The 23,391-nt window shown below is 40.6% G+C and overlaps 1 protein-coding gene and 1 long non-coding RNA gene across 23 annotated transcripts in view; one reads left to right on the top strand and one right to left on the bottom strand.

Moving 5' to 3' along the window:
• MYO5A (myosin VA) overlaps positions 1–23,391 on the bottom strand; it is a 203,691-nt gene that overhangs the window by 63,583 nt on the left and 116,717 nt on the right. For 12 of the 20 annotated variants that reach the window (XM_043494658.1, XM_043494662.1, XM_043494668.1 and 9 more), the window contains exons 6-15: positions 22,599–22,742; positions 21,302–21,383; positions 19,338–19,445; positions 18,649–18,755; positions 15,195–15,460; positions 14,232–14,313; positions 7,270–7,410; positions 6,295–6,420; positions 3,389–3,472; positions 1,081–1,083 (exon numbers count right to left, since the gene is read on the bottom strand). In XM_043494658.1, the coding sequence (XP_043350593.1) occupies positions 1,081–1,083; positions 3,389–3,472; positions 6,295–6,420; positions 7,270–7,410; positions 14,232–14,313; positions 15,195–15,460; positions 18,649–18,755; positions 19,338–19,445; positions 21,302–21,383; positions 22,599–22,742 (1,143 nt within the window). The remainder of the gene's footprint in view (positions 1–1,080; positions 1,084–3,388; positions 3,473–6,294; positions 6,421–7,269; positions 7,411–14,231; positions 14,314–15,194; positions 15,461–18,648; positions 18,756–19,337; positions 19,446–21,301; positions 21,384–22,598; positions 22,743–23,391) is intronic. The other 8 variants (XM_043494660.1, XM_043494661.1, XM_043494664.1 and 5 more) reach the window with 1 other exon arrangement.
• LOC122456218 overlaps positions 13,547–23,391 on the top strand; it is a 30,090-nt gene continuing 20,245 nt past the window's right edge. For all 3 annotated transcript variants that reach the window (XR_006274962.1, XR_006274963.1, XR_006274961.1), the window contains exons 1-2: positions 13,547–13,648; positions 22,492–22,628. This is a non-coding gene — a long non-coding RNA (uncharacterized LOC122456218). The remainder of the gene's footprint in view (positions 13,649–22,491; positions 22,629–23,391) is intronic.

The following is a 23,391-nucleotide window of genomic DNA, read 5'->3' as shown; positions in this document are numbered from 1 at the left end:
AGTATGGCTGACAAGGAACGATCACTAGTTGCCTTATCAAATTTGATGAGTGTGCACCATGATCAATGAAACAGTCCGTGCAACTGTACCAGAGTGATGCAATCTGCTAGCCCAACATTCATGCCATTTCTATAGCATCATGTGTTTTAAAAAGGACGCAGCTGCCCAGGGCAATATAAAGTTACAATATGGGGGCCAGAAGAAATCTGAAATTCTTGAACTAATAGAAAAAGATTAATATCAACTGCCTAGATATCTAAAAGACATATCCAAGCCATTTCATACAAACTGTGTGGGTCTATATCAGTTAAGTAAGGAAGCCAATTGTGATTTGAATTTTAATAAGCTTCATCCAGATGAGTAGGCTACTGGCATTAACACAAAAGAGTGCGTCCTTCCTTGGCTCTGCATTGCTGATGGGCAGTGTTTCTAAGGAATCAAATATATGAGGCTCATCATCCCCCTCAGGTGAAGGTCTAAGTGTAAAAATGTTCAACTTAATTTAAAAGTCACCATTTTCTAAGGCATCATCTGCTATTGTGTGTGGAAACGGGGGCAAAACATGGCAATTCTTTACCATTGGAACTGAAGGATCATACTAAAGATTGTACATATAAATAGGGCACTACTGAGGGAGTCTTCATTGTTTTTTCCTGGCTCAGCACCTCTCTCGGTTTCACAGGGCACTGGCAGTACTCAAAGAGAAACAAAAACCACAGATCAAAGGGCAGACAAGTCATGTGTAGGAAACAAGCAAGCATTTTTCATTTCACGTGAATTTTTCAGATGATCTCACAGACATGCTGCTAATACATGCCAGCAGCAAGCATGAAAACTGAGAACTCTCATATATTACATGCACTGGAATAAAACATGCTCGAATAAGTGCCATGGACTAATTTCTAGAGCAGGCTAACGTTTCAAGTTGTGCATTACGTAGCCCTTCTAGGGAAGCATGCTTGCTGTGCACTTTGAATAGACCAAACTTTCTCCGCAACATCATAAATCTCTAGAAGCTGTAATGATGCAGAAGTAAGCAATTATTAGAATTATAAGTAATACACTAGATTTTAGGTTTACCTTCTGTTGAATATGTATGGCGAACCCAGAAAACAACAGCAACAACAACAAAAAAAGTAGATTAAAATCAGGAATTAAACCAGAAAATCAAAAGCTACTGTGAAGAGTTACTAATAATTAAGGCTGCCTGAAAAACTTCCAAAGAAACATTTTTCTACTGGATAATGGGGTTTCCACCAAAAGCTAAAGTTTCTGTGGGGAAAAAACTGATTTTGGTGGAATTTCCATTGGGAAAATCAAAACATTTCATTTCAGGTGGGACTGGATCAAGCTGACATTAATTTCTGCATCTGCCTGAGCTGGCACCATGCTTTATGGGAGTTATAGGTCCAGATCCCTCATGCCCCCATTCTTCTCTGTGGATCATGCTCCCCAGCCAGACTAGATCCCCATGATGCCTGACAGTCTCTTTCTGTGGCTGATGCACTGTGGCTGGGCAGCAGTGCCAAGAGGGGAGAATAGGGGCATGACGGATCCACAACCACAACTCCCAGGAGGCACCACAGCAGCTCATGTGGTCACAGAGGTTAACATCGACCTGAAATGAAACATTGCTGAACAGAAAATGTTTGTAACTTCTCATTCCATAAAAAGTTTAGATATTTCAACTTGGTATGCCAATTCAGGATGTAAACAAATGACACAATACTGGAATTTCCCATGGGATAGCTATCAGCTGCATTAATGATTGTATGGGTATTATTCCAACCTGTCTGGAGCTCTACAGCTAGCAAATCCCCAATAGCTGCCATCAGGAAGTACATTTTGTACTTACATTTTCATTTCAGAAGAGAAATAGCTAGCATTCCTACCATTAAGAGAAAGTAGCTCTTCTCCAACAGTGAGCATGTCACACATTATACCTTGGTGTAATATTTTAAAGTTTTTAAATGGGATAGTCCCATGGAGTTTAAAAATAAAGAACACCTTCAAGGATCAGCCAATGTACATTTTCCCGCTTTACTGGGTTCTCATTTTGATTTGGCTTTTGGAACAGGTACATAGGGGCAACCTGGCTTTCTTGTATACACCTCTACCCCGATATAACACGGTCTGATATAACGCGAATCCGAATATAACGCAGTAAAGCAGCACTCTGGGGGGTGGGACTGTGCGCTCTGGTGGATCAGCGCATCAGCATGTCGGTCTCCCACACGCTGCTCTGAGCGGCGTGTTAGGGGTGCTGGTCTGGGACCGAGGGGTTGGATAATAGGGGGAGGGGAACAGGGTTGATTCAGACATGCAGGGGCAACGCGGCGGGGCTTGGCCAGGCTGCGGTGTCCCAGGGGGCAGCTCATGGCTGGAAGTTCATGCCCCAGCCCAGGTGCCTGCGGCCAGAGGGGGCAGGTCTGTGCTCCGGCCCTGGCTCCGCGCCTCCCGTGCCCCGGCCAGGGGGTGCTGCGCGCTCTGCCAAGCTGGGCAGTTTTGCCGCTGCCGCCGCTTCACTCAGCTCCTGCCTCCCTCCCACGCCCCGGCCGGGGGTGCTGCGCACTCCGCCGGGCTGGGCAGTTTTGCTGCTGCCACCACTTCGCTCGGCTCCTGTCTCCCTCCTGCGCCCCTACCTGAGACCCTCTACCCCTACTAACAAAAATGATTTAGTTCGCAAGTTTACAAACATTTTTATCTTAAAGGAATAAAAATATCTTTCCTAGTAAAATTTCAAAGCGCATTATGTCTTTGTACACTCTAATCCCACTACCCCGATATAACGCGGTTTCACCTATAACACGGTAAGTTTTTTTGGCTCCTGAGGACCGCGTTATATCGGCGTAAAGGTGTAGTTGTTTACGTTTAATTGGTCTGGACAGACAAGAAAATTCTGTTTTCACAAAACATTTAAAAATCAAAAGGTGTGCAGTTTACAAGGGAACAATCAAGCCTATTCTGATCCATCAAGATCCCTTGATATCTTCCAAAAAGCCTAAGCAAATTTACAGTGAAAATTTATTGAAAATTCATGTAAGGCTAAAAATAAAAAAATATTGCAAGCAGCAAATCAGCAAACATACCAAGCCAATTTCTAATTTGTGGTTTTCGAAACCAATTTTCCAATCCCATTCCATTAAAATCTATGGCTAAATACAGACAGACTTCAATGGGAGTGAGATCATGCCCCATAGCTTTCTAAATACGTACAAACAACTAAATAAATAGAAACTATACCCAAGTGGAGAGGGCCATTTAGACTTGGGAGTGGGGAGGGAGGACGGGACAACTTTAGTTTCTAACGCTTATATAAAAAAAAGCTGACCTTTAACTCAACATCCCATGTCAGGGGGAAAAAAAAAAATCAATCCTCAACACTAACCTTACTTGATTTTAGGACCTTGATTTGTTCTTCATAAACTGTGTCTTTGTTCTTTTCCAGAAAACCTTCACATTGATATTCCACCTAAAAACACAAAAAAGTGATTTTTTTCTACAAAAACTCATTAGGAGTTCATTTATGCAGGATTCACAAGCTGTAACCTGTGAAATTAAAAAGTTTACTATTCATGTTGTTTAAAATATCAGTCATTGAATACATGCTTGCATGACAAACACTGCTTGTAAGAAAGGTTACTTTCTAATAAAAAACGGCACTTTAAACCACAACATATGCATAACTGCTGTAATTGTATTAAACAAGACAAAGTGCACATGTGCAGAGATGCCTTTGCTGAGACAGTGTGATTGAGTGGTTATGGAGACTAAGAGCCAGAATCTGGGCTGAGCCACTTCACCTCCTTGTGCTTCAGTTAACATAGCTGTAAAATTAGATAAAAGCCAGACCTCGCTGAGAAATAGATAACCCATCTCATGAGATAGGTAAAACTGGTCACACTGCTACAGTCAGCTGCACAAAGATCTTCATCTACATTCAAATAGGCAGCTGTCTTCAATAGTAATTGAAGGTATATATTCAAAAGACAACAGACTCTATAAATGATAATGATCCCCACTTCTTAATTCAATTTTCTATCACAGGAAGATTGACTCTCTTGGACTCAAAGAAAGGCCACAGGCCTCAAACTAAAACTGATCAGAGACGTCTTACCTGACTTAAGAATGGGGGAAAAGAAAACCAATTGCCCCAAATCCACATAATAGGTATTTTAAAAATACAGAGATAGTAAGAGATATTTATTTATGTGCCTCTCTCAAACTAACCCCAGGAAGACAGGGGTTGCATCAGCAGTGGTCTAAATGTTCACTGAAAAAGAATGACCTCTTTAGTAGGACTGGGATCAAGAATTGGAGATGAATGCCCTCTTTCAAAAAGGAACTTCACTGGTTTTGTCTCTCCAAGCTACATGTCTATGGATGGAGCATCTGCCCACAGTCCTCTTCTCTTCATTAAGAACTTCGCCATACCCATTTTGTAACACACTGGCATCAAAACTATTCCCATAGCTGTGGCAAAAATAAATCCCCAAATTCCTCTACATAAAACAATGCTCTCAATGCTCATTAGCCATTATGGAACAAACTCTGATCAAGTCGCTACAATATTTATTAAGGTGAACTTCACCTCTGTGCACAGGGTCCACACAAAAACCATCTACCATTTAAGCCCTATTTTGAATTTCACCCTAACTTTATAACATTAAAATGAACCTTCCCAGCTGAAAAAAATACCACTAAAGGGAGGCAAAAAGCTCTATGAATTCCTTCAGGGAACAACCAAGTTTACAAACCTTGCCAGCTAAGGCCCATATTATGATTCTCCCCCCCCCACCCACCGCACTGTTCGAAAATGTTTGTATATGTTAACTTGTACATATATGAAAGACTAAATGACTTAACATTGGTAATTCCTCAGTCTTACATGTGCTTATGACTGCCACTGCCTGGGACTTCCCCAACCCAAACTATACTATTCAGTATAGAGTTCAAACATATTTTAAACAGGTTTGGACATTAGGAAAAAACTTCCTGTCAGGGTAGTTAAGCACAGGAATAAATTGCCTAGGGAGGTTGTGGAACCTCCATCATGGAGATTTTTAAGAGCAGGTTAGACAAACATCTGTCAGGGATGGTCTAGATAATACTTAGTCCTGCCATGAATCCAGGCTCAATGCATTTTACAGTATGTAAAGAGTTTAATGCTTTATCTTTTTGCTCTTTCATGATTTCCAGCAGAGAAATGGCTCATGCAGCAAGCATAAGCATTCTCTTAACTATTTGCTATTATCAAGGACATGGTGGAGAACAGAGGCAAAGCAGAGTCTCACCTTTTCCAGGCATAAATTCAAGTACATGAGAGGAAACAAAGTAAGCTCAAGTAAAGACCACAAATCCTCCTGATTCTGACATGATGATGTTATTCTTGAGCACATGTTGAACTACCAATATAGCCACATAGCTCCTATAAATATTATAAATGAAAATTCTTTTGAGTTGTATGAGAACAAAATCCTCACCCAGCCTTCTTCAATATAGCGTCGTTTTAACCCAGAATTTAACTCCTTCACATGAAGATTCAAATTTTTCTTTCAAAATTTTTTTTTCTTTTAGTTAATTTTCTAGGCTGCTCAGTAAATTTAAGCACCTGGTAAGAACCAGTCTAGCAACATACATGCCAACCTACTTTGTCTTCCAGGTCATTAAACAGAGCTGCTTTCACTCACCAGGTGAAAAAAAAAGAAAAGCACATGTTGCTCCAGTGACAAGAAGAGAGGTGTGTTTGACTCTCTTTGTTGTCAGCACATTGAAATGACAGCAGAATGAGTTTGTGTTATGGTGACTGTTCAGCTGAGCAGATATTGACATAAACATGCAGTAGAAATACACAATAGGAGAACTGGTGTTGTAATATTACATTGTGGTATGTAAACAAATTAAGGTGTAATCTTTTAGAGGAAGGATGGTCTGCAGTTAAAGCATGGAACTAGGAATTGGGAGATCTTTTTCGTCTTCTCATCTCTGCCACACATTTGCTCTGTGACCCTGTGCAAGTCACATCTCCTTTCTGCTTTAGTTTCCCATCTGAAAGATGGGGATAATAATATCTACATCGCAGAGGGGTATTCTGAGACTTCAAGCATGCTGACATCCTTAGCTATAAAAGCATAAAGTGGTTTTCAAGGACGTGCTGCATTCAGAGCCAGAAGTTACTGCTAGTAATTGTGGCTTATACTGAACACCTTAAATAATTCTCACTTTGACACAGAAGTAATATAGATCTGTACACAGAGTTATGTGCAACTATTGCAAAGGAAAAAAAATCCTTACCTTGTCAGCAAAGTGTTGTATGATAAAAGCTTTGTTTGACATACGTGGTTTTTCGAAGAGTGCACATTTATTCAAATGTGTATTATACAATTTCTGGGCCCAAGAGTCATCTGATCCTTTAGGCATCTACATAAGAGAATATAAAACACCATTTGCACCATCTTGTGGACTTTTTAGAAGTGAATAATACCAGAAAGATGGTTCTGTGATAATGGGGGACAACACTTTGCATTTTACTTCAAACTTAAGCCCTCTGCTAAACTGAAGATGAAAAGCCAGTAACTAATTATGGGTCTGACGCTACAAGCAGTTATCACTTAGCATGCTGTTTATTACTGCAGGTAGCACCACTGGGACGACCCTCAGCAATGTTTCTGGGAGCAGGCTCTACCCACGTTACAGACACTCTAAATAGAATAGGGGGAAAGAAAAAAAGAGAAGGTAGAGAATACATTCTATCAACAGTGTTTCAGTGCACTATATCTGGAAGCAAAAAGTCATGTATTATACACAAGACATCTTATTAAAGACAGGCTTACCAGGTCAGAGCATATCCGTTATTATTAGTTGTTTGTAATGACTCAGCAAGGAGAAGCCCCAAGTCACTGTACACACATGTAATAAAAAGAGAGTCCCTGCTCCAAACAGTTCATAATCTTAGCATATGATAAAAGACAACAGGTGGAGACCAAAAAGAATGATGGGAGGGTCACAATAGTCAAGACACAAGATGATTAGAGCCTGGACGGGAGCTATAGATATGTGGATTTAGAGGAAAGGCCGGATTATGCTTGTCTTTTGTTCTCCAGTAGTTGCCAAATCTCTTCTTAACTGCTCCAGATAACTTTAAAATCAGAGCATCAAAACAATCATTAAGTGTAGGTGACTTTATTCCCATAAACACTGCAAAATGATAACAGAAACAGGAGACCAGTGTATCTTGCAGTATAGAAGTCAAGTCATTTGAACACGTACCTTACATTCCTCATCTAGCAGATCCAAGATGCCCAATTTGGCCTCTATGAGATTAATACAAGGCTGATTGTCATAGAAATCGATCAAGGTCCATGGAATTTGTTCCTTCATATATTCCTCTTGTTCCAGCTTAAAGACATGCTATGCAGAAAAAAAAAATCTGTGAATGAAAATTCAGGCCAAATACACTGCCTTCTGTTAACTTGTTTTCTTCATGGTACATTAAACCTAGCCATTCAGTGACATAAAAGTTAAAGCTGAGCCAAACCATTTAATAAACAAGTGGAAGAAAGGCAAATTAACTCCTTTCTCCTGGCCTATGCAGACCAAATTAAAACATTCTTTAAGAGCAAAACCTGTTTTTTTCCTTACTCACTCCTAAAAAGAATCTATTATAGTGCAATCTGTGAACGTGTGTGTGTGTGTGTGTGTGTGTGTGTGTGTGTGTGTGAGAGAGAGAGAGAGAGAGAGAGAGAGAGAGAGAGAGAGATACAAACACATATATTTGCTTCTTCCACACTGTGCCAGATGTCTTTGAAAACAAATAAGATACTCAAGTACAGGGACAGCAGTTCTGATAGGTAAATTAATGTCCCACAAAATATTCATAATGAAAGCTGAAATTCTTGAAATTTGAGATTTTCAAATTGTCACGGTTTTATTAAAATTGCCCTATTTCGCACAAAAAACCCTAATAATTTTTTGCATGTTTTCTAGTGAGAAACTATTTTGAGATTCATTTGTTCTCAAATGGTGTTATGTTCAAACTTAAAAAATTTAACAGATTTTTTTTGCAAAAAGACAGAAAGACATTTCATGTATCTCAGTGTAAGAAACCCATTTTGCAAAACTTTGTGGAACAAGTTAAATTTTGCTATAGTAAATTCACAATTTTATTTTAGAGATTATTTCATAGAAGATATAATAAAAAAATTACACAGCCCTAACAGAATGTGCACAGAAAGCAAAGTGAAAGTTTTAGAACAAAAATCCCAATAGTAAATATTACACATGCAAACTTTGGTCAATCTACAGTCATTCTTTTTAAAATAAACAAATCTTGTGGAAATTTTTTGTTTGTTTTACTCAGTTTAAATTATATTTTTATCCCAACTAAATTGTAATACATATAATTAGAGCTGGGTGAAATTTTTTTTGGTGAATAGAAATTTTGCGAAAAATGCATTTTGGGGGCTCCAGAACTATTTGCAAATTCAAGTCAAATTTGACAAATACTTTCATTTGGGGAAAAAATGAAAAAACTTTAACACTCCATTTTGAAATGTTTTGTTTCAACTTTTCATTACAAACCGCATTATATTTTCACATTTAGCCAAAAGAAAAAAAAACACCAAAAATTAGTTTTTTTGTTTTGAAATTGCCCAAAAATGTTTCAGTTGATTATAAACAAATTTTTTTAGTTTGTTGATTTGACAAAAAATGTGTTTTGGTTTAAAATCAAACCTCTCCCACCCTGGATTTTTTGGTTTGGCCCCCAAATGGAAAAATTCATTATTTGCTCAGCTCTCTATATAATTGCTCTGACTCACAAAAAGACAAATTCTGAATATATTCTAATAAATATCATCATTTGTGACACTATTTAGGAGACATGTAATTTTAGTCTAGATAAAGACACACAACACCCTCAAGGTTATCTTTGACTGCCCTCTTAATTCAATGTAGAAGTCTATCAGTGCATTGTAGATCTCCAGCACACACCAATAAGAAAGCAGAAAACTATCCTGACAAAGTAGTTCATCCTTTTTATTTCATTAGCTTAAGCCTTACACAATGCCCTTAAATATAGACACTCCTTAGAAGCAGATCATAGGAGCTACATTTTAGGCACTTAACACTGACATTATATGGTAAGATAATTCCTCACTGGAAACTGAATGATCTATATAGAGTAACCAGATGTCCCGTTTTAAAAAGGACAGTCCCGTATTTAAGTCCTCCTGCAAGTGTCTCAACTTTTTCTTAAAAATGGGCAAATTGTCCCATATTTTCTGTCTCCCCCACATCAGTACTGGCGGGTCCTGCTAAGTGTGGCCAGATCCCTGCTCACCAGCTACTTGCTTACCAGCGGTGAGTGGAGGGGTTCATTGGCCAATAATTGAGTTGGGTGTGCAAGGCTTGTGGTGGGGAAGATGCAGTGCATGGGGCTGGCTGCTCTCCATGCTGGTCGGTCAGCGCAGCCCCCTGCTGTGTGCCGGCTTTTGGACAGCAGGGCCTGCCCCCCATCCCGTTTCCAGCTGGCATTGGCTGCGTGTTGCGGTGGCTGGTGTGTGTGGACAGGCGCCAGCTGATTACATGTTACCTCTGCTGCCCACTCATCAGCCCTTTATGTGCTCCCCTTCACACTGTGCTCTCCCTGCTTTGTCCTTACCCTCCTCCCCCGAGCACATCCCACTCCCAACGCTGTGCGGAGAACCAGCCCCTGGACGGAGCGCTCAGCTCACCAACAGTCTAGCTGGGCAGGCTCCTTCCTTCCCCCACTGCCTCTGAAGCCCGGGAAAGCCCAAGACCCTGTGGCCCAGGGCGTTGGCCAGGAGGAGCTAAGCTCTGCGTGAGACAAAGCCCTGCACAGCGCTAGAACGAGGAAGCCTTTCCACCCCCCTCAGCTAAGCTCTGGAGTGGCAGGGGGTGGGGGAAGCAATTTCCAGACTGTTCTCGCCCTGACCCTGCAGGCTTCACAGCAGCCCCCCAGGCAGGGGCTTAGCACCCTCTTCACCCACCCCACCCCACCCCCAGCCCTGGGTCCTATCCCCAGGGAGCGCACGGCTGTTCTGTCCCCTAGGCACCCACCCCTGCTGAGCCACCTCTCTGGTTCAGTTTCCTGAAGCCCCTGCAGTCAGGTTCCCTGGGCTCTGATGCATAATGCATCCTTAGGGCTTAACCCTCCCTTCCTGTGCTGTAGCCAGGGGACAGGAGGCGCTGAGTTATGTCAGTGGTCAGCAGCAGCCTGGAGGTGTTAGCTGCCTTTCTACATTGTGCGGGCAGGAAGGGACAAGCTGCTTCCAGCCACGGGGGAGTGAGGGGGTGGGGGTGGGGAAAGATGAACTCTGCAAAGAAAGGGCCAGGTCATCACCCCACCCCCTTGCCGCTAGAAGCAGCTCCCATCCCATCCCTCCTGCATAGTGGCAAAAGGCTGCTGCTGGCCACGTTCTGATGTGAACCTAGCAGAAATCTGGGGAGAGGGGGCACGTGATGCTGCATGCCCCCTCTCCAGGTGTTGCTTCTGGTCAGGTACCAGGAGAGACTGGTCTGTCCCAGAGCCCAGCCAGGCATAGAAAGCAGAAAGCACCGAGCAAGGAGGGTGAAGGTTGGGTCGGTTGGTCACCCCCTGTGAGAGAGAGGCGTACAGGAGGGTGTGTGTGTCACCTCTCCCCATGTGAACCCTAAAGCCTTAAAGATAAGAAGGTAAATAAAAGAATCCAACTACACAGTATTTCTTTTTAACACAGGCTCAGTCGACTTAATGTTAATTTGAACGTTTGTACTGCATAGTTCTGATCGATTGCAGTTGAATACAAGTAATTTTACCAGGTGTCCAGTATTCAGCATAGGGAAATATGGTCACCCTAATGATCTAGTTTTATTGAGGAAACACATACTTGTTATTCAAACCCTAAATGTAAAAACAATCATTTTACTTTAAAAGAATTAGCAATCATCTGGTGAAAAAATCTCTCTATTAACAACAGCTCAATTTACCACCTGAGTGTCAAGTTCCAGTCACATTGGGACTTGTTTCTGATTCTACAATGCCTTTTAACTTGAATTTTACTCACCTTTCTGGACCCAATTTTGCCCCAAAATACACCAATGCATTTCCCACTTACCCAATGGGAGATGCATGTGAGTACCTGAGGGTAGAACTGAATCCTTTCAAGGAATGTATAAATTAATTTTTCAAATCTAAAAATGTAAGAAGTCAAAGTATGCAGATGGTTATGGTAGAACTAGCCAGGTTTGAGAATATGATTCTGTTGATGGCTCAGTGTTGATCTTTCCTGAGTACTGATTCACAGTAGCATAAAATGATGACTAACTGCAGGTGCACAACAGGACAAAATTGTGGCCAATTGCTAAATGCAAAACCCCTTTTATTGAAGAAGTAGTCAGGCTGAATTTGTGCCATGTTCTCACCTATAGATATACAGTTAAGTTCTGTATTTGCTAAAATACTGATATACCCAAAAAGAAAAGGAGTACTTGTGGCACGTTAGAGACTAACAAATTTATTTGAGCTTTTGTGAGCTACAGCTCACTTCATTGGATGCATTCAGAAAACTTATGCTCAAATAAATTTGTTAGTCTCTAAGGTGCCACAAGTACTCCTTTTCTTTTTGCGAATACAGACTAACACGGCTGCTACTCTGAAACCTGATATACCCAGGCAACCTATTTGTAAACATTTGGTAGTGCCACATTTTAATTTTTCTTTTAATTTCATGAGGTTTCCTGATTCCATAAAGTTCTATTTTCTTACACAACTGCACAGCAGTTGCCAATTTCACTTTCCACAACTTCTGGGTGGGGGCAAGGGATAGCTCAGTGGTTTGAGCATTGGCCTGCTAAACCCAGGGTTGCGAGTTCAATCCTTGAGGGGACCATTTAGGGATCTGGGGCAAAAATTGGGGATTGGTCCTGATTTGAGCAGGGCATTGGACTAGATGACCTCCTGAGGTCTCTTCCAACCCTGATATTCTATGATTCCCTACAGCCCCTAAGGCAAAGGACATACTAGGAAAGGGAGTGAGTAGCCAAACTGTGATGTACTGTAGTATCCCCAGTTGACTATGAGAACCATAATCACCCAACCAGTTCTGAACAACCCCCAGGACCCGTGATGGCCCCCAATTTGTGCTGCATCCAATCTAAACTGGATGCAGGAGAAACTCTGGTCCTCTGGGTGCAGGGAACAAACACTGGTTTGGTAACCTCTTGGAGCTCATTATGGGGCACAGTAGCAGCCATAGAAAAGACCATCCATTCTTTCAGCCTTTCAGTGGGTGCAAGGTTTGCTGCTGCCATGTAAGGAAGGAAATAGAATAAAGGTGAAAGTAGTCTGTGTCACAAGAATAACTCCTTGGGATCCCCCTCAGTGACAGAATCTTTGCTATAAGGATGAGAAACCTTTGAAATACCTTAAAAGCAGGGCATAGAGGAAAACCTTGGGAAGCTGTGACCCTCTGTAGCAATGGCATCAGCAACACTACAATAATATTGTGGACATTTTGAAGTGGGAATATTCATCTTCATTTCTGATAGATAGTTCACTTGCGAGTGCTCAGTAATTTGTGTGGCTGGGACATGTACTCATGGCATAGGATCCAGCTTCCCAGAACACAAGCACTTTTGAGGTACATTTGCATTTTGACTCTAATGGAATCTAGCAATGCTGCTGACATTTAGGACTTGGCATAAATCACTCGGTTCATCTTTATGCAGATAAAATACATAATTACAAACTATAACTCTGGCTAAGGATATAGGGTTGTTATCTGTTAAAATTGAGTGCTTTCTGAAGAAGGAAGAATAAAGAGACACTTCTCACCCTGCTGACTCTAATCAATGTTAGGAAGTGGCAGTACTCTTAAAAATCATGCCAATATACACCATAAACCAAGAAAATTAAAGTGGCAGATTTCCAGAAGTGAATGCCTGCTCGATGCAACCACTGAAGAGGTTTGCATTGGAAGATATACAGATATGACTGGCTCCCCACTCATCTGCATAGTATTCTTATTAACAAGCAGTCTCAGCATCTTAATTGCAGAGCAAAGCTTATGTTGTCTTAAAACTATTACTATGATAAGAATTTAAAATATCCCCAGAGTAGCTGTTATTTAGTCAGTGTTTCCCAACCGGTGTGCCATCAGGCCCGAACAGGTGAGCTGCGTAATTTTTTGAAAAACTATATGTGAGAACAAAAAACCCCTTCCCTTGTATTTTAATTAGTGTCAGAGCTGGATCACATTCTGTACTTTTGCTCTCTGGGATGACGCCCCTTTCAAATATTATGCATGCATCACATTCCATTCCCCAAGGCGAGATTAAGATAGCAAATTTGAATCCTGCAGAGTGGGGGAGGGGGAAAAGAAGGAGGAAGCCACCTTCTGATTGGCTGTCTGTCTCATTGCCCCCCCTCCTCCAGGGGCAGAGCAACCAATCAGAGCTCAATCTCCCTCTTCTTCCCGTCCCTTCCAGTGAGTAATACGTTGGCTCCTATGTCCCTCCCTCCCCTGCATCTGCCAGCTGGGGCGGGGGAGAGAGCCCCTGGAGCTTCCCCTCCAGCCTGGAACATGACTGGGAACCCCACTGCAGCCCCCCAGGATTGGGAGAGGGACGAACCCCAGGAGAAGCAGAGGTGAGGCAGGGGGATTGAACTGGGGGAGGGTGGGAGGTGGGGAAGCTGGGGATACTGAACTGGTGGGATGGGGGAGCTGGGAGATGGCAGAACTGGTGAGGCAGAATTGGTGTGAGGTTGGGCCCGGGGAGCTAGGGAGGCAGAACTGGTAGGGTCTGGGTGGCGATGGAGCAGAACTGGGGCCTTGTTTGTGTAAAATATGTGAGTCAACTGAAAATACTTGTCACAGACTGTACAATACAGTTAATGATGTTAGACTCTAACATCATTAACTGCATTATACAGATGGTGAATAATAAAGGGCTGTAAACAGCTTAAACCAAGGCAATAAGAGGGCGAGTTCATTTGGAGACAATATGTTGATGTGCCTCAAAATAATTAAAGATATCAAGGTGTGCCACGGCAGAGAAAAGGTTGGGAACCACTGCTCTTGATTCTCCTCCCATTCCACTCTAAGCCCCACATCTAAGACAGCTGGTTGTTATTTTGAAGGAATTCATCTCAGACACTGGGGATCTAATTAGTAGAACAGATTTTGGAGAAAGGAAGTGGAGGGAAGAGGTGCCAATAATTTCTTATTTACCATATTGAACTGTTGCTGCAGTTTTTCATTGGCATAGTTTATACAAAACTGTTCAAAGCTGTTTATCTCAAATGTCTCGAACCTGCAAAACCAAGACATTCAAAGTTACTACCACAATGTAAAGATGTAATAAATGATTCTGTAATTTTAAATCATCTCATCATATTTACAAAGAACAATCAGTGGCATTGAGTATAAACATGACACAACAAAGTGACAGGACAGATAGGGCAATGACATCCCAGTGCCAGGAACAATTCTGAGACCCTTTCTCCTTGCAAAAGGAGTGTCAATGTGGTGATGCTCATGGTTCCTGGAGAGCATGTTAGCCATTCTTGCTTCCATAGTGCCCAATCTACAGAGCAGCCTTGGAAGAGAATGTACATTCAACTCTCCAGGACAGAGGGAAAAGTGCTACCGCAGCTGCTGCAAAAAAACAAGAAAAAAAAGAGACTAAAAGAGAGCCCAGAAAGGAGATGAGCAACAGTGCAAACTCATGCAAAGGGGAACAACCGGATGCCATTTATTAAACCATCAGCAGAAAAGTGGAAGATATATGAAGCAAAATGAAATATGGCATATTCTCCATACTATTGGTTTTAAAAACAAACTTTAACCCAAATATTTGGACTAAACTAATATTTGGATCAATATGAAAGTCTAAGAACAAGCATATCTATATATTGTAATTTTTCCCCATTGTGATACGTGAATGAGCTACCAATGGCAAGCTTGCTAAAGTCCAAGATTCAACTATGAATGCCTAATCTGAAAGCCAGGACACAGGTCCTAGGTGGTGTGTCAAAACCATCACCTAATAACTCACTACTGCCTTTTTAATCAGAGTAACTAGTCATCATTTTTTCATGGTTTTCACCACACACCAATACATGTGCTAAAGAAATTGACAGCAACTCATAGGCTACCCTCTTGCAGTAAGATACTTATGCACAGAAGACTCACCCATAAATGTCCAATACGCCAATGAAAGAATGCTGCTTTACAGTAGAATGCAGAGCTTTGTTCACATGATCAACAATCCAGTTAAAGAGTTTAGCGTAGATATGTTTGGCAAGAGCATCCCTGGCATTGATGGCCTGCAGTTTGGAAATTGGTTTGATGTAGGTCTCAGAGGCAGTAGCAAGCTTCCGATGGCAAAGCCAGTGGGACATCTCTTGGTACTCCACACCCATGAGGTCACAGAAAATGGTGAGGGGTTCATGTTTGGGCTAAAATAAAAATAATCTCCTTAGGTCTTTAAAACAATATTACCAATATCGCACATTTAATGTCAGTGGATTTTTCTGTTATGAAGTAATCTAACATTCAGCTGCAACAATTATGTTTTCACGCCTCTTCCTTTCTCTGAATCTATTTACCGACTTGTGTCTCGCACTCAGATACTTTAGTAAATTAGTGTAATCACAGATATAGCAACATAATTTCTTCTAAGTGCGTGTTTATGGGTTGATCCCCATGCAGAGTATTCACAACCTGAACAAAGAAATGAGCTACAAAAGTTTTCATGTGGTGACTAATTTTTGGAGTTATTATTTACTGAGCTAAAACAATCATAAACTCTGATTTGACATAGAAACCAGAGAATCTTTACAGCGCATATGTATTTACCCCTATTTGACAGTATTTATATATAGTATCTGAGAGTGCATGCTTCAATTGCACAAACTGGATGAAATCAAAAAGAGGAGGGGTGTGTGGCTGGGTGTGTTTAGGAGGAAGAAGTATAAAATATAGGAGCAGTAATCTGGGCAACATTCTCATACACTCATATATAACCGTGCTAGTGAGAGATCAATGAAGTTCTATCAAAGTCAAAAGTCAAGTATTAGCAGAGGCAAAAAAGGTAGGGCTTTAGAAATCTGGTCTCAGATATAAACATCAAAAAAGGTTTTTCCCCACTGAATTCTGGGGAGAAATATAAAACAGTCAAGCACATTAAAAAGATGTAATTTAACTCTCACATTGAATTGTATACCTGAGACAGTCAGATTTTCTGCCATAAGAATAAAACACTGAATTGATCACCCATACTTCTATATTGCAGCAACTCAGTCAAGTGCTGCTCATGGGCTTGGGAACCCCACACCTAATCATTACAAGTAAACCATCACCTTATATATCAAATAATAGTACAGATCTTTCCCATTAATAAAAAATTTCCCTAGCCTCACCACTTTCAGGTTCACTGATCACACCAGTGTAGCTCAATAGTCAGCTGACAAGAAACAGGACCCAAGGGATTTGAATAGGACCAAAGGGATTTCTTCTCCTACAGACAACTGGTCACTTAAGGCCAATAACATAATGATCTCTTAGTTTTATTTTCCAACCTTCAGCCCCTGCCTCTTCCTTCTTTTTGAAGTGTTTGTGGCACACTATACTTTTACAGCATCGAATTCCAGTTAACTAAGGATGTGTTTCAGTTTGCCGATAATAACTCTAACTGTATTGGAACAACAAGATGACAAAATAGTAACAAAATAACCAAGCTATAACAATGGGAAGATCCTTGTTTACAAGCTACACCCAGACTAATTACGTCTTTAATTCATCTACATCCAAAACCGCATCCGCACTTGCTTCCAACTGGCATTTCTTCCTGAAATCGGTGATTTAAAACATGTCAAGACTGAAAGGAGGCGTAATCAGAGTCACCATAGTTCTTAAAGCTCCATATATCATAATGACAATAGAGTCTTTTACACAACAAAGTCATTCAGTACCTCAATAATAAACATGCTCCTTTGCTGCTTTTTTCAAGGTTTAAAGGTTCAACATACAATTTAGTTGCAATACAGCAATGGTCATCATAGTAAGTTTCAGTTCTGCCAATGCAAAGATGATTTTGTTACTTGGACAGGCTTTCAGCAGCTCGATTTCTGGTGCTGCTGCTCTTTCTTCAGAGACTTAAAATAGGGTCAAAAATCTAAGAAATACTGCACGCGTCCTGACATTAACAAAAGGGTAAATATTTATGTTCTGCTTTGACATAATGGGCCAAATTCTAGGCAGAGATCTCTAACGACATTAGCAGAATGTCATGCCACTGACCATAGAAGGGGTAGCCTGTGTCCCTCCTAAGTTTCCTACTTAGAAGCACTACTTGATGCATTGTTTCCAAGAAGAGCCCATTTAAAGACACAACATGGGGTCAGCCCTGTTGATGGCTGCTGTGGAACTGTACCAGTTAGATTCAGAATGTGGTGTCAAAGCAAGTAGACTCATCAGCTATGCCCTGACACAGAACATGCTGTCATACATCCCAGACTACTAACATGGGCACTTGAGCACTGACAGCAAGCACAAACGAGGAAGGGAGAAACTGGAATTGCTGCAGCTTGGAGAGCAGGAGAAGGAAAATAAACGCTGCCTAGCTCGTTAATAAAAATTCAGGGCCTGATAAGAAAAAAAGTTTCTATCATTTGTGAGCCCAAGGAAAGCACACACAAGAGCAAGACAAATCAGCCCCTCTTTTGTTTCCCATTGTCAGGAGACATGTTTGTCACCTGCAGGAAGCCTTTGTGGGACAGAGATAAATGGGACTATCCTCAATGACCAGAGAAAGGAGCTACACTCAGTGTACACCATATAGACACTTTGCTGCTTGCTTCGAGAATGGTAAGAGACGAAAGGTTCCTGCAGCAGTGACCAGCAAAACCCTGGAGCCATTAACTTGCTGAACCTTCTCTCCCCTCTGTATAGTATGGTCTGCTGTGGACAGCCCAGTAAGATGGCGTAATTTGTGAAATGTTCGCTTTGTGGATATTTGGATCAAACTAGAGTTAGAATTCCAGCAAAAATCCTTGACACATCACGGGACCATTTGTAGTGGGAGTACAGACACTCACCCACCCTCTCAGGACTTCTAAGCTAGCATGTCTGGAAGAGTTTCCTAGAAAAGACCATTTGTGACTTCAGCAGGGAGTCAAGAGAGCCTCAGAAATAATATGACAGGTTTCAGAGTAGCAGTCGTGTTAGTCTGTATTCGCAAAAAGAAAAGGAGTACTTGTGGCACCTTAGAGACTAACAAATTTATTAGAGCATAAGCTTTCGTGAGCTACAGCTCAATGCATCCGATGAAGTGAGCTGTAGCTCACGAAAGCTTATGCTCTAATAAATTTGTTAGTCTCTAAGGTGCCACAAGTACTCCTTTTCTTTTTGAGAAATAATATGGAGAGCCTTTGACAGGGATCTAGGAAGGGAAGAGCAGAATCCATCTGTGAAGAGCAACAAGAAAAGTCATTCCAATCTAGAAATAAAAAAAAAGTTGCTTGTATTTTTGTACTGGCCCTACTTTGCATGGGGGCCTCTACAAACAAACAAGACACCCAACCAAAAAACACAGAAGTGTCACAATAGAGTGTCACTATATCCTTTAAACTCATTTACAACTTACAGGGATCGTGCAGCTGTCAGCATCCCGAGAGGTAAACCCCACATTGCCCAGGTGAAGGAGCCCAGCGAGGATTCGAAAGATTCCCATCTGGTAGGAATCATTAATCCCTGAAAAAGAATGAATAAAATGCCCTGAGTGAAGAGTGAAGGAAAGACCAAAAAGAGACCCAGCTGATGAAAAGAAGGGTCCAATATTTGTAAACAGGAATGATAAAATCTGCTGGAATTTTGTGGGAAATTGCCACCACCTCTCATCTTTCAATTGTGTGAAGAGTTCTGCAGAGAAAATGCTATTAGAAAATGATACTTGGCCCTCCTATTACTATATTTTACCACATGACATTATAATCAGATGCAAGAAAGTTTCTCTTTAGCAAACTACTAAATATTTTAATGAACTGCCTGTATTGCTGCTTAGACAAAGTTTTACAAAATCCTCAAAATCTTATATACCGCACCATGGGAATCCAGCATTTATTATTGCTTTAAGAATGTTGTTTCTTCCCTGCACTAAAAATCTGATGATATTGTACTTTAAAAGTATCTGAATCCCAAAAGGTTATCGAAGTCTCTCTCTCTATTTTAAATACAATACAGAAAGAATGAACTAAAATATAGACTATATAAAAACAGCTTTGATTTCAAAGTCTGAACTAGGTCCATGTTTCTCCAGCATAATAGCAGAATTACCTAGCAAAGTGCAGGCCTGTCTGGTGTGTACCATTTCATTAGCATCATCAATGCCGTCAATCACTGGACTACCCCCTTGCTTCGTATAGTGAAAGTAATTTGCATTCCCTACAAGAAAGAACAATAATTTTTACACACACTAAAATAGAAATCACAAAACTGCAAACTCTCTGTGTTAAACTATGTAACAGGTAAAGCTCTCTTGAGCTTCTTAACCTGAACGGCAGAACCCATGGTTTGAAATATATTTCAGTATATTTGAATCATTGACTCCTCTGGGCCATCTGCATTAGTGAACTGCTCTCTTTCAGGTTTAATGCTGCATCTAAATGTTTATAAAGCCACTTGCTCCTGCAATAGGTTTGCTGTGTCCATACTAATCAGCACAGTCTCTGGAAGTGAGTGCTGCAGAGTCTGTTGTATTGATCTCAAGGTAAAAAAAGGTTGAAGATGTTATAAACTCTTTCACTGTCCCATCAATTGTCACAACAGTCCATACACAGCATGTCTTCAGACCATGACATACATGTGCATTGAAACAATTATCCTTCTAGTCTCAACCAACCACCCAAGAATAGGTGCACAGTTGACAGTAGGGTTCTAATGTTATGGTGCACATGTATTTTAAAATTGATTGTGCATGTAGTTTTTCCATTGCCTTGGTTTCTAGGCTCAATGGTGTAGTCCAGAGTATGTTTGTAGTTGGTTCTGTCTGAGGACTGATGCGTTCACACTATGCTAAGCCCTCCAACTGACTGTGGGCATAGCACCTGGCATCCACTCCAGTGAGTGCTGCAACTTCTTGAGGCGATTGTGCTCAAGGATGCTGTGTGTGTAGTTTTGTTAAAGATTTTAGTGTATTTGAAAATATTAAAGACAATAACAATTTCCATCTTTCTCCTGTTTTTGCCCTTGTCATCTAGTAAGGGCTGGGAAAGGGGTCCTCTGGATCACTTCTTTAGCCAGAACAGATCAGTTCCCTCCTGCAACATTTACGGCAGTTGTCCCCTCTGGGGCTGTTCAGTGCCCCACAAGGGAGAGGGGAAAAGGGGAGAAAATAAAATAGCTTTAAAACATTAATGATTATAAAATATATGTTTCTAATGCTATAAAACTAATTTTAAAAAACAAACAAAACTTCTGTTGCATGATTTTATACATTCTGCTTATTATTTGTGAGGGATACCAGGAAATCAGCTGAGCAGAAATCATCCACCTCTCCATCTCAACAACCATCTTATCTGCTGTTGGGCCTGCCAGCTGGGTGGAAATCTGAGTACGCTGAAGGGGAAAATGCATTGTAGGATGAAGCAGTGGGACTGGCTATCCCATAGCACCTACAGTGCCTGTGCTTTCATCTACAGCAGCACCAAAATGATTTGAATTGAACTGGTATAGTGAAGGCATTCCCAAGACTTGCTCAGAGCTGGACCAATCACATTGGTTATTAGTTAACACTTATGACACACTAAAAGTAAATAAGTGTGGACACAAAGTGTTGTACAAGCTTTCCAGACACTTATGTTGATACTGAAAACTTCAAAGATTCTCGGGGGAGATGGAGCAACAGAAAAAGACCTATTAGGTTACATAGCCCAACCCTGGGCCAAGACAGGACTATTACAGTTATGGTTCTGTGTCTTGACTAAGTCAGTTTTAAATGAGTCAAGAGATAGGAGGTGCATCACTGCCCCTGAGAAAATATTCTACACTCTAATTCATATCTATGTACTGTACTGATGCTTGTCATTAGTGTGTATTAGCTTACACAGACTATATAAATCTGCAAGTTTGCTTTTTTAGAAATAAAATATCTATTTACTTCTTTTTGTTATCATAAGCAGCTCAGTATTAATAAGAATTTAAAAAACAGTGATTCTTCTTTTAGATCCATCACTCGGAGAGCTTAGAGATAATACTTTGTACATTCTGACTGCACAGTACACTGGATGTGAATTTCATACCTAATCGCAGTGTTTTAAATTCAGGTAATGCTGCAGAGGCACAGAGCTGGTAGAAAATGTGATAATTTCTCTCCTCTTCTGCCTTTAAGAAAAAAAGAAGCAATTACATTTCAGAATTTAACAACTGACAGAAATATCTGTCAGAACGACAGAACTTCTAGATTTAATATATTCTATAGCAATTAGGAACTCAGAGAAAGCTACAATAAAAATGAAAAAAGTAAATCAACCTCTATCATTTGTTTCTTGGTTAATCCACTTCCAACAGCAATATTTATGCAGAAAAATTAAAGCTGCAGGATTTCACTTTTTGGGTTTGTGACTACTATTAAAACACAGACATCCCATTTTGTGGGTGTGTAAAGTGGTCATACTTAACTTTATAATTGTGAAGATAACTAAATAACATTGCCTCACAGTTTTCAGATTCTAGTGAAAGGAACGCTGAAAGAAAGTTATTTGCACTCATGATGCCCAAACTTTGTGTGCCAATACCATCATTATAAACTAAGATACTCTTAGCTTTAGAACTTCAAAAGAAAGTCTTCTCTTGGGCTGAACCACAGCATTATTTACAAAATGCTACAGTGTTCTTCAATAATAGCCCAAACAATGCAGTGGCACTATTGTAAACTGTTATTTATTATCTCTATTACAGTAGAGTTTAAGAATCCCAATTAATGATCAAGGCCCCATTGGATTAGACAGAAACATAACAAAGATAACAGTTCTATCCCCAGGATCTCACAGTCTGCATGACAGACAGGACAAAACAGGTGGACAAAAACAGGCAAAGGGGATAGGGATGGGTTGGGAGGATGAGGTAATAAAGCAAACAACGTTAGCAGAAAAACAGAAGTCACAGATTGTCATAATCAATGCCAGATGGGAGTGATTTGTACGTATCATGACAGAGGTCAGTTTTAAAGGAGGGATTTAAAAGAGGATAAGGTGGCAGCTTTATGAATATCAACAGAGATTTTCCCCATGCGTGCACAGTTTTTGTTGTGTTTTGAGACACAACTATAAAATATTGTAGCACGCGTACTTTGATGTCCGCTATTATGTTGAAGATATTTAACCCTTAGATATACAGTATATTCTTATTCTGATGTATATAGATTTACAAGCATAATTGATTAATATGCCTAAAAGCTATCTCTCGCTTCTCTCTTGGTGTTATATTACAGCTGCAAGACACTGGAGGCCCCTTAGAAATGAGAGATGCCTCACACTAGCTGGCAATAGGATTTTTGATATAATCACATAAACACACACAATAAGAGGATTGTATTACCTGAAATACCACTCTTGATTTTTCTAAGAGGTAAGTTCTCATGTTAGCACCAATGATTCGGTACCTCTTATCAAAACCAATTTCAATGTACTTCCCAAAACGGCTGCTGTTGTCATTCCTTGTGGTTTTGGCATTTCCGATGGACTAGGGGAAAAATACATACAGGTTTAATAGCTCATGGAAATTCTCTTACATGTCTGTTCTCCTACATGGCTCACAACTATGTTTCCAAAATTAGCAAGAACTTAATAGTGAATTCTTCTGTCTTACCAGGGAAGCAACTTCCTAGGTTATAGAAAACTTATAGCAGGGCTATTCCATTAACACTAATGTATAGGGGGTAACCAGACATCCTGATAAAATCGGAACTGTCCCAATTTTTAGTTCTTTGTCCTGCGTCCCGACCGATGCATGGTCGGGATGCCATTTGTCCTGATATTGCGGCTTTGGCTGCTCTGGCAGTTTTTTTGTTTGTTTTTTGCTTCAGCAACTCGGCTCCGGCCGCTTTTGTTTTTTGTGTTTTTTTTTTTTTTTTGCTTCCCCCATGTGTCCTGATATTTTGTCCATTTCATCTGGTCACCCTACTAATATATGGAGTTGGCCAACACAATAATGCCTTCACCTTCACAGTTGGATTTTCCAACTCAAAAAATAATCCTGATAACCCTCCAAAGATTTGGAATGTTTTTAGTTGAATAAAATTTAGAAAATGTGCATTATCACAAAGCCTTTTAAAGGGCTTATGAAGACCATAAGTGAAAAAAATATGTATAGCATCTCTAACTTTGGCCAT

Source organism: Dermochelys coriacea, chromosome 10 (genome assembly GCF_009764565.3).
Source record: "Dermochelys coriacea isolate rDerCor1 chromosome 10, rDerCor1.pri.v4, whole genome shotgun sequence".
NCBI lineage: Eukaryota > Metazoa > Chordata > Testudines > Dermochelyidae > Dermochelys > Dermochelys coriacea.
The sequence above is the reverse complement of the archived record's forward strand: the minus strand, read 5'-3'. Positions and strand labels throughout refer to the sequence as shown.